This window comes from Silurus meridionalis, chromosome 28 (assembly GCF_014805685.1).
Source record: "Silurus meridionalis isolate SWU-2019-XX chromosome 28, ASM1480568v1, whole genome shotgun sequence".
NCBI lineage: Eukaryota > Metazoa > Chordata > Actinopteri > Siluriformes > Siluridae > Silurus > Silurus meridionalis.
In genome coordinates this window covers 2,011,875-2,024,347 of record NC_060911.1, presented here as the reverse complement: position 1 = coordinate 2,024,347, position 12,473 = coordinate 2,011,875, and the positions used below count along the sequence as shown (strand labels likewise).

General features: G+C 40.4%; 1 protein-coding gene across 2 annotated transcripts; it reads right to left on the bottom strand.

Annotated features, from left to right (window-relative positions):
• Positions 1-5,839: 5,839 nt before the first annotated feature.
• Positions 5,840-9,150, bottom strand: helt (helt bHLH transcription factor). Of its 2 annotated transcripts, XM_046842468.1 has the most exons (5): positions 8,849-9,150; positions 8,505-8,536; positions 7,281-7,385; positions 6,583-6,679; positions 5,840-6,313 (listed from the first exon to the last, which is right to left on the bottom strand). In XM_046842468.1, the coding sequence occupies exons 2-5, from the start codon at positions 8,532-8,534 to the stop codon at positions 5,901-5,903; spliced, it is 645 nt and encodes a 214-aa protein (XP_046698424.1). In that variant the 5' UTR covers positions 8,535-8,536; positions 8,849-9,150; the 3' UTR covers positions 5,840-5,900. The 2 variants fall into 2 exon arrangements, with proteins under 2 accessions (XP_046698424.1, XP_046698423.1); XM_046842467.1 differs by lacking the exon at positions 8,849-9,150 and having other exon boundaries at positions 8,505-8,842.
• Between the last annotated feature and the right edge of the window lie 3,323 nt (positions 9,151-12,473).

Below are 12,473 nucleotides of genomic sequence, written 5' to 3'. Positions count from 1 at the left end.
GTTTCATTGTAGTTGTTTGGTTTGTTTGGTTGATTAGGTTTGGTTTATGATATATATATATATATTGTTTTGGTTGACTTGGTTTGTTTGGTTTGGTTTGTTCGATTTAGATAGTTTTGGTTCTGTTTGGCTCAATTTCATCTAGCAAACTCTAAATTTTTCAAGACCTTGTTTCTGGTAGACTTTAATTCCACCATCTTCTCCACCGTTTTCCATGACAATGTGCAGACTACTTGGCAGGGTGCCATTAGTTATTATTCATAGACCTATAGAGCTGGGATTTACACCAATATTGGTTTGTTGAAGTTCTTTCACAGCTCACGCCTTTCATGTCATTATTGTTGTATCACTTGCACTGTCTCACTATCTGTTCTTTAATAAATTCCTCATGGACACCTGTGTGTCGTTCAGTACAGGTGGACGGAGTGAGACATCAGATTTCTAGGATCCTTCTCCAAGCTACAGATTTGCATAGGCAGCCTGGAATGCAGGGGGTAGTGATTTTTTGATGTGGCCATATTGTGCATGTTGATTTAAAGAATGTGTGTGTGTTTAGATGGTTGGCTTTTCAGTTTCAGTTTAGTCTCTCTCTCTCTCTCTCTCTCTCTCTCTCCTCAGTAGTTTTGATTTCATACGCCTGATTATTTTCCTTCAGAGCCACTCAAGGATGAAGCTGAAGGAGCCTGAGGTCCCCCTTAACCCCTGCGGCTGAATGGGACAACCGGACAACCCCCGTCCAGCTCGCCTTAAGCCGGCTTTACACTGTACCACTTTCAGAAATCACACATCATGAAAGAATTCTTTACGATTTAGTGCCATTACGGATAATGTTGTGTTGGTGTGGAGGTTTTTGATTAAAATCTCAGTGTGAAAGCTGCTGCCGCCAGATGCATCGAAAATCCACTCACAGGACGAGAGGAAAACTCACGAGACTCAGAAACGGCAAAGACAACGGCAGAGCGCAAAAACAACTTAATTCAGGATCACGCTGATTGATGACGTCAGCAGTCACAGTTCTATCTATCTATCTATCTATCTATCTATCTATCTATCTATCTATCTATCTATCTATCTATCTATCTATCTATCTATCTATCTATCTATCTATCTATCTATTACACTGACAGACCATCTTTCAGTCTTTTTTAATTTTTTCTTTCTTTCTTTCTTTCTTTCTTTCTTTCTTTCTTTCTTTCTTTCTTTCTTTCTTTCTTTCTTTCTTTCTTTCTTTCTTTCTTTCTTTCTCAGTGCCTCTTATTATTGTCATTTTTATTCACCTTTTGTCTTTCTTCCTCTTGCCTATCTGTTCTTCTTTGTCACAATCACATCTATCTATCTATCTATCTATCTATCTATCTATCTATCTATCTATCTATCTATCTATCTATCTATCTATCTATCTATCTATCTATCTATCTATCTATCTTTTTTTATTTTGTTATGCACAGTTCATTCTTTATTTATTTCTTGTTGCTTTTATCCCCAATTTTTCTCTCTTTTTGTTTGCTTACATGCCCCTTTCTACCCCCCTCTCTCTCTCTCTCTCTCTCTCTCGTATTGTTTTTTTCCATCTCTCTTTCTTTCCTTTTTTCTTTCTTTCTTTCTTTCTTTCTTTCTTTCTTTCTTTCTTTCTTTCTTTCTCTCTCTCTCTCTCTCTCTCTCTCTCTCTCTCTCTCAATTTCTCTTAATCTATTTGCACATCACTAGTATAATGAAAGTACCCTTCACACACTACATGGTGTGAGTTTTAGTTTCCCCTATGTAACCTGTGTAACACACACACACACACACACACACACACACACACACACACACACACACACACACTATGCGTAAACGTTCGAAGCTTGAGCTAGTCAGTGCAATAAACCGTCCTGAGACAGAGGGAGGAGAAGGGCGTGGTGGAGTTTATTCTGTGGTCATTGTGGAGGCGTGAGAGGTTTTCTCTCCATCCAAAGAGAAGGAAAGAGGCCGAGTCGGCGACATCCCAGAAACAATCGGCGTCACGCCTCGCTGCAGATTGGTTAAATGATATGCAGATATGTCCAAAGTGTCGGGGCCTTTCTTCACCCCGGTGGCCTGACTCGCGGCTTTTCCACTCTTAATCCTGGTGCAGTGGAGAACAATCACTGCCGCATTTCCCTAAATGCAAGCAGATATACATCCAGGACCAGATCTTACTTACATCGGAGTGAACTGTAGAAACAACTGTAGCTGAAACTCATCAGGTCACATTTAGCTAACCGACATTACAATATTTGGCCAAACGTATGTGGGCACCTGATTGTACGATTGGTACACTCTTCTTTATGAACATCCCATTCCACATTTAGTCTCCATTTACTGATATAATAACCTCCACTCTTCTGGGAAGATGTTCCACAGGATTTTGTGGTGATTTGTTTCTCATTCAGGTGCTGATGTAGGTGAGGTCAGGAGGTTCCTGGGGTGCAGTCCACATTCATCCCAAAGGTGTTTAATAGGGTTGGAACTTAATACTAGAAGATCTTCCAAATCGTCCAACCCATGTAAAGCATATCTTCATGGAGCTGGCTTTGTGCACAGGGACATTGTCATACTGGAACAGGTTTGGGTCTCCTAGTTCACGGTAAGGGAAAATGTGATGCTATGTGCTATGATGATGCTATTCGATGTGATGTGCTATGATGCTACAATTGTGTTCCCGCAACAATAGAAAGAACCAAATATATGGGTAGAAAAAGCAGGTGTCCCAATACTTTTAGTGTTTTCAGTTATATTCAGGGATTATACTGTGGTCAATGGTAACTAGTTTAGCATGGCTTTTTTATTTAGCTAGAACAAAAGCTCAAAAATGCTAGTTAACTTCGATTAGATGTGTTCATGAGTGAGTTTTATTTCCAGGAAAACGAATAAACTAGTCAGTGGACCTCCTGAATGTGAGGAAGGATCCTTATTTTGGATCATTAAAGGATTTGAAAAAACACTAAACAGCCTCTTTGAGTTATATTATGATTTGTAGTCAAATGTTGCAAATCTTGAAATGACCAGAAAAACGTTATTTTTGTATATATATATATATATATATATAACCCCCTCCACTTTCCCCAATCTTATTGACTGATCCAATTTGTTGTTTGCATTATATTTAAATATAGGTGGAAGAGTCCAAGTCATTGTAAAGAGGGGGGCATTGTATTTGTCTGAATGCTCTGAGAAAGAAGCTTATTGTCAATCAATGAGTCTTAGACCAACAAACTGATCTGCAGAATCCTGATATAGTGAGAAGGCTAATGTGGCTAACAAGAAAGGGAAACTTTAAGCCGCCAGTTTAGCATTGCTGAGTAGACAGTGTAGGGGAGGAAGTAACACAGTGTAGCTATTGGCTTACATATAATTTTCTGTATTTGACTTTAGATTTTTCCCACTGCTCATAAATTGTTCGTGACGGTTTTAGCGTCCTGCTAGTAAATACTGTCAAAGGTTATTATGATCACTAGCTAGCAGTTAAGAGAATGAAGCTTGACTTGGCTAATGTTTTTGTTGCTGAAGGAGACGCTAATTTCCCCACAGAAACTAAAATCTGAGACGTCTCACACTTTCGTGAGCTTTTCAAGTCCTTTTGGTTTTTCTACTTTGAGTAAAATTGATGATTTCTACTTTAACCTGAAGGAAGATTTTTGCTATTAATTTGATTTAGGATTTGTTGAGAAAGTTGCTGCATGTTTATTTGTCTTAATGATTCCTTCTCGTTTTTCCTAATCGGATAATAAAACCAAAAATGACAAAGGTCAGGGCATTTCCCTCGCTCGGAGCTTATATCTCTCATTCTACACATAATGAACATTTGGTGTCTGATGTGCTACTTTTTAGCGAGGTTTAAAACACACAAGGATATGTTCCAGGAATCAAATTGGTCAAAACCAAACGCAGTGGTTCAAGTCCACTTTTGTGATCTTCTGCGATTTGTTCTCCAAAAACTTTGGCTTAATTGTATAAAATTTGTTATCCGATGAAGTGGTCTTTCATGGTGTGAAACACATGGTGGTGGGACACATGAATAATTTTTTTGTTTAGATACAACAAACTATTCCAAAGGCAAAAACACATAAGAACTGAACAGTGAATGAGTTAAAAAAGTTCTGTGGAGTCCAAGTGTGACATTTTTGTCTCTAACAAAAGAACTTGAACAGGAGAGAAGATGTTAGCAGACTGCGTCACCACCACGGTTAAACAGGCGTAATGGTTTGGGGAAGGTTGGAGATTTATTATGGGTAAAAGAAATCTTCCCATTCCATACTACAACACCATGCAATTCCGTCTGGACTGCGGCTCATTGGAACCGACTTCACCGTACAAGACGATTAGCCGAAGCAACAAAAACTCGAAATGCATTATTAAGCGAGCAAACAGTGGTCTGGAGTGATATCTATCAGGGAACGACCTGCCTGGTCACCACACCTAAATCCTACTGAACTGCTCTGGGATGAACAACACAATCTCCAACTAGTGAAAGTATTTCAGAAATGAACTGTGTAATAGTGTGTGAAACTGTTCTTCATGCTGATTCTTCAATGAAAATAAAGTGGAACATCTGAACATGAGAGATGGCAAAAGTACACAGATCCTTCACTTCAGTAAAGTACAAATACTCATGTTTTAAAATGCTAAAATTCTGACTTTACTTCTTTACTCAAGTTAAAGTATCCTGTATGATTTCTATTTTCACAAAAGCACAGCATTTCTCTGTTATTATGAGTGGATACAAATAAAAGTAGACCCTTTACAGATTCGAATGATGTATTGCTCTTTTCTGTACGATCAAAAAAAGAAAATAAATCAGTAATTTCATTTCATTTCTGCGTTATGAGGAAAACATTCCACAATATGCGCCGGCGCGTTTGTCGACCCCCAGAGGGACATTTGTGTGAATCATGGCGGATTTTGGTGCTGATTGGAGTCTTGGCGCATCAGTAAAACACATATTTACAGATAAATATTAATTTTCGGTGGAGTTAATTCATTTATTTGTGTATATCAGAATAGAGAAAGGATGTCGTGAATAAACGTGTTTGAAGTGCTGAAGGTTTAAACAGCACTGGTGCGGACATTTCTATTTTTTAATAAAAATGGTCAAACAGAAATGCCACGTTAATAAGATGAATGCCGTTAAAATTAATTTGTGTTCATTTTGACAGCCATAATTAATATATAAATACAAAACGAATGTTAAAGTTTGTTACCTAATGAATGTATCCAGACTGAAGATCCACCATGTAGAACACAAGCAGAGAAAAGATGATGATGATGATGATGATGATGATGGTGATGATGATGATCAGGAATGTGTCTGTTCTCAGTCATGTTCTCATCACTGATTCCCTCTGTCTCATCCACGTTAACCCCAGACTTCTTACTGCTCTCTGTCTGCTCATTGTGAGCTTCAGAAACTAGTCTACGTCTGCGCAATTACAAGAAATCAGTTGATTGTCTAAAAACGGCGCAGTGAGAAGAAAAAACATTGATCATGAAAATGTAAGAAGTGGAAAGTACAAATATTTGTGTAAAAATAAGTGAAAGTATATGGTTGTCCGAAAAATAAATAGTGAAGTAAAATACCGATTCCAGAAAAATCTAGAACAGTATAGAAGTATTTCTACATCATAACTTCCACCTTTGCTGAACATTGATGCATTTGTTTGATTGAAATAAATCTTTAAACTGTTCTATCACTTAATTTGTTGCAAAGAAACAATACTATGAATGTGAACATGAATGTGTTTTAAAAAAACACAAAAGTGTTTCCACATATTTACCCCAAAACAAACCATTTTTTTTTTACAAAAACATGTTTATTATATTTGAATATGTAGATTTGCACATATAAATTAAACACAAAATACAACATCCAACCACGTGATCTAGAGCGCGACGTGGGGCGCCGTGTGTAAACTGTGTGAGTGGCTCATGAAGTTCATGTAATGGTGATGGTCCAGTCCGTGCTGCTGAGGGTAGGAGAGCGCAGAGCCGTGCCAGGATAAATGCCCGCTGTGGCTCTGCTGGAACACGGGCTCGCTGGGGTTCTGGTGGCACTCGGGTGGAGAACGCAGCTGACACAGGAAGTCTACAGGTTCCGGCGAGGTAAAAACAGACTCGTAGCGTGACCCGAACACGGGTTCCGAGACCACCTTGGACTGCAGGAAGGCCAGGATGCGTGCGTACTTGTTGTCTTTGGTTTCTGTTCTTTCCACCGTGGTCAAGTAGTGCACCAGGTTCTTCATGCACTCGTGATAGCCGTAATGGAAATAGTTCGCGAATTCGCTCAGGAGTTCACCTACAGGGTCGATTAGAAGAAACGCATTTAATGAACTGGTCAAAACAGATCTACAGGATCTACAAGATCGAGTCATTTCTATTGCTTTCCTTTTTATATTAATTATATTAGATGTAATATATTGCACAAAACATGCCAATCATTTTCGATAGATGATGTTCTGATGGTCTTTTAAGCATTAATGGTCATTTAAAACCCCAATCTGGTCCCTATGTCCCCCCCCCCCCGGATAATGCAAAAGAACATGAAGCCAGCTGAGATATGAGCACCTTTATCTCTTCCTCGAGGAAAGTCTGCTGAGTGCAGAGCACGCAGGTATTGTACAGTCATCTCCAAAATCTCTGCTTTCTCCAGCTTGCCACAATTCTGTACCATGAGATAAGAGAAGAGCTTGTTAAAGACAAGAACGAGAAGAAATAAGGACGTCTGGCTTGTGAATAAAAACATGGTCTCACTAATATACTACAGTTATGGATAATTCATTCCATACCTACAGTACATGATCATTTAGTATTTGATAGATGGATGGATGGATGGATGATCCGCTGTGGCGACCCCTAATGGGAGCAGCCGAAAGAAGAAGAAGAAGAAGATGGATGGATGGATGGATGGATGGATGGATGGATGGATGGATGGATGGACGGATGGACGACAGATGGGTGGGTGAGTGTTTGGATTGAAGGATGGATTGTTTTGGTGGGTGTTTGGATGGTTGGATAGATGGATGGATGGATGGATGGGTGGGTGAGTGTTTGGATGGAAGGATAGATTGTTTTGGTGGGTGTTTGGATGGCTGGCTGGCTGGATGGTTGGATGGATGGATGAATTGGGTGAGTGGATGGATGGATGGATGGATGGATGGATGGATGGATGGATAAATGGTTGGATGGATAATTGGATAATACATTTTTTATTTTTTTTCATGTACAACTTATTGCCCCAGTAATGTGCACTGATTGTGAGGTACCTGTTTGGCCAGGGCCATGGGGACGGTTTTGCCGAGCTCGTTCAGACATCTGTTGATGCGATCTCTCCTCCTCTTCTCGATCACCTTGTGTGAGACCGGAGTTCTCTGCATGAAAAAAACAGGTAGATTAGTAAAAAATATCGCCTAAACAGCTTTGCGTTTTATTGTGGTTATAGTTGATATATACAACAAACAATAGCCAGAAAGCACAATCACGTTATTTATCCCAGAGGGAAAGTGTCTGGAATCCAATGTGGGATTAATAGATTGATTGATTGTTTTGAAATGTGACAGAAACAATCGAGGTTCAGTGGTTTGATGTTTATTACGTCATAAAATGAAAAACCAAAAATTACACTTAAATGATATCACTCAGTGATCAACATTGAAGTAATAATATACTATTTATTTTATATTTCAGTGTCACATTATTTTATTGAAAGAACATCTGAGACTTTTTCTTGTATTTCTTGTTATTTAATGAATAAAAACTTAAATCTCATCTATAAATGGGTCTAAATAAATGGCCAGCTGATTTATAGAGATTTTTTATTTACAAGTGAAACAATGCTGAACCATTTTACGAAAAAAATCAGAACTGTTTTAAAAACCCATCATTACTCGAATGCACCGATTTCTGCTTTAATAATCACAAAAGTCTTTATTTGGGTATAATGTTTGCGCATGCGCTTGCGCCCGTACTGTTACACACGCGATTTTCAAACATGTACATTTATATTATATGCATATAACATTATATCAATATAAGGCGCATATATATTTTTGAACGTGTGCACGTGTTTATGCTATAAATGAGCAACCACAGCTCACGCACGCGCCGGGGACAAAAACGCGCATTTTGGGACGCTTTTTTTTGCCGCAGTTTTAATTCGCTTTTAATAAGTTACATTTTGGTAAAACATAAATAAATAAATAAATACATAAAAAAAATAGAAGAATGCATGGGAAAAGTTTCCTTCTTAGATCTCTCTATTAGATGCCTCGCTTTAGAAACATGAATAGTTTTGAAGGAACCCTAATAAGAACCATCATTAGATTTGATTTAATGTCCGACAAAAACAGATCAGAAAAATAGACGTATTTGGTAAGTTGGATAGACAGATAGATAGACAAGTAAATAAATAAACAAACAAATAAATGTGCGCAAAATGCGCATACTCGGTTATAAGCCGTGCGCGCGCAAATGCCTGAGCGCCTTCTTACCTTGCGTTCCTTCATCTTTGAAGCCATCATGTCTTCAGGAATGAAAAAAAACAATGTTATTTTTAGTAATATATTTTAAGATTTGTCAGTGAATCAGGAAACTCTGGTGTGTGCGGTTCTGCTGTAGGTTCCGGTGTCTAAGTGAGACTGAGACTGAAGTCACGCATCTGAGTCCAGACTCTTTATAAAGCGGATTGTGCGCGTGCACGGCCTCGCGGATGATCCCTCGAGGATTAGAAGGCGAGAAAGTTCTTTCTCTTTTTTTCGGTTAATGTGCTCGCTTATAGGATCAGTTAACGTGAAAGAGAGAAGAAGTGAGGAGGGGCATAAAAAAACACACACACCCTGAAACCGTTACGGGGGGCAAGAGCTGTTTTGTTAATCCACGTGGCTGTCTCGCGGACACGTGACGATCCGATGGGACGTCATTCCAGGGAGGGCACGGAGAGCACTGGAGACCGCGGCCAGTGCGCGCGACCCGAAACCGCAGCCTGATCGACTTCCAGACGTGTTAAAGGCGTGGGCTCGCGCGACACGTACCCCGACTCCGTTCCGAGCAACAACAAAAAAAAGGAACGACGCGTGCGCGTGCACGTGAGCGCGTATTTGGCACACGGTTCAGCCGGAGCGCACTGTTGGTGCCATCGTGTCCTACACCCTGTTACCCCACACCCTGTTACCCCACACCCTGTTACTCTACAAACTGCTTTTTTTTTTCAACACTATTTCAGACTTTGGGCTAAATATCTAATGCAGTGCACGCGCTCGGAGCTTTTTGCGGCAGAAGGAAAGATGCCTGGTTTTCAAAAGGTGCATCAAGAGCTCGATCTGCACCCAGAATGTCTCTTTGAAGGTTAATTTGCACTTGTTTTTACACATTCATTGGTCCAAGGTTTCAAACTTTTGAAACATTTTGTTAAATATTTTTTAGATCTTTTAATCAACCTCAAAAGTTTACAATGAGACTGACAGATAAATTAATACATTAAACCATATCCACCACCACCACCTCCATCATCAACATCAGCAGCATCAGCATCAGCAGCAGCAATGAGGACAATACAGATAAATGCTTAATTCCAGAAAACTGCTAAACTTTCCAAATCGTGGTTGGAAATACTTACTTAGTCCATGATCACCTGCACTTTCAGAAAAGACCCTCAGTGACCGGAGTTCTTGTAGATGATAGGACCATGGTGTGGGAGTTAAACGTGCGGAATGCTGTTAGACTGTAGCCTCTGATCTTAAAACTGTGCACAACTATAATAATATAAAAAATAAACTATATTTTGTATTGATATGATTTTTCTCTTTCAGGCTCCACCCTTCTTCCTCCACCCAGAACCTGAACCCAGAAGATATAATTAGGTAACTAATGTTTCCTCGCGCACCATTGCGGTGCAATGCTTTCTGAGCAAAACGTTTGAACATAACCACGACTGAACACTTCCAACACACACACACACACACACACACACACACACACACACACACACACACACACACACACACACACATTGTGCAGTGAGAACACTGGGGTTTGGAAACGTGTTCGTTTTTAACGCGGTCTCTCCACGCACGCGCGCCCGTGTGAGGACACGCAGACGCTTTTTTGGCGCAGTTCGTCTGCTGTCATTGAAGTAATTAAGCAAAGCCTTTAATAGGCTGTTCCGCCGTGTTGGACAGTAGACGCTGTTTTTTGGGAGTGTCTCTGTGTCCTCCTTCTCCTCCTCCTCCTCCTCCTCTCCGTCCTCCTCCTCCTCCTCCTTCCTCCGCTGTGTTCACACGACTCGGTGACACGGAGATCTTTCACGCAAAGCGTGTGTTTTACACTACCAAGCCTCGGCAGGTGTGTGCGGGGGACCTCTTGGGCCTGGCATAGCCTCCAGTCTCACACACACACACACACACACACACACACACACACACTGGGCACGCCGCCTTTTTGTTGCGCGCCCTGCGCCACGCACACAGACAGCGATGACGACAGGTTTTATTTTCCACCCTCCACCTCTGGACGGCTCAATTTGTATCCTATTATCCTATAAGAAAATGTCTATTGAGCGGAATGAATGGTTGCACTGGGTCTAAATTTTAATAAAAAGAAGAGAGCGAGAAAAGAAGAAGAATGACGGAACGCAGCTGGCCCCCTGATCCTCCATCACCTGCGCGCCCCCATTCATTTGCCCTAATTTCGCTCAACTTAACCAACTTGGGAAGGACTCATTCGGGCATTGTTTGCCCAGGGTGAAGCTTTCTGATCGAATTAACACCATGTTTTGATCCGGTAAATGTCATTAGAAAGAAAAAAAGAGAGAGGGAGAAGAAAAAAACAACGCGTCCAGAAGGGGGTCTTTTTGGCTACAGCGCGCAAAAGCGCACAAAGGAGACTTTTTTCCCCTCCGTGTCCCCATGTTGCCCAAATTCGTGCGCTACAAAAGGCATTATTTTATACTTGAATACATTTCATACAACAATCGGCTGTTTGTTTTTCTCCAGCCACATTTTTTTTTCACACCGGGGTTAAACAACGGGGGTTTATTGTGCTCGCCGCAGCGCGCGCCCTCCGAAGCGCGTTTCGGTTCGTCTGCTGCTGGTTTATAATCTTCTATAAACTCGGAGCTTCAGTGTGTTTTGTGTGTGTGTGTGTTTTTTATATACGTCTTCGACACATTAAAGTGGGGGTGTAAAAAAGAAAAGATGAAGAAATAAAAGATTTTAACGGAATGAAGCTCTTTGGATAAAATCATTACTGAGAGAGAGGAAGAGAGAAAAGCAGTGAAGAAGAGTGAGAGCAGAAAATCCCATTAGTTTAATTATTTTCTAGCACAAAAACCATACATACACACACACACACACACACACACACACACACCATACAAACTCATACAAACTAATACACACTATACACATACACACCATACGCACTCATACACCGCATACATACACACCATACACACTCATACATACATACACACCTTACATACACACCATACATACACACACACACGCACACCATACACTCATACACACATACACACTCATACACACCATACACACTATACACACTCATACACACCATACAAACTCATACACACTCATACACACTATACACATACACACCATACATACACACCATGCACACTCATACACACCATACAAACTCATACACACTATACACATACACACCATACACACCATACACACACATACACACACACACATACATACACTCATACACACTATACACACATACACACCATACATACACGCCACACACACCATACATACATGCTCATACACACTATACCCATACACACCATACATACACACCATGCACACTATACACACTCATACACACCATACAAACTCATACACACTATACACACCATACACACCATACATACACACACACACACACACACACACTCATACACACTATACACATACACACCATACATACACGCCACACACACCATACATACACACTCACACACACTATACACACACATACATACACACCATGCACACTATACACTCATACACACCATACAAACTCATACACACTATACACATACACACCATACACACCATACACACTCATACACACCATACATACACACCATACACACCATACATACACACCATACACACTCATACACACTATACACATACACACCATACATACACGCCACACACACCATACATACAAACTCATACACACCATACATACACACCATACATACACACCATACACACTCATACACACTATACACATACACACCATACACACACACACCATACATACACACTCACACACACTATACATACACACACATACATACACACCATGCACACTATACACACTCATACACACCATACAAACTCATACACACTATACGCATACACACCATACACACCATACATACACACATACACACCATACACACCATACATACACTCATACAC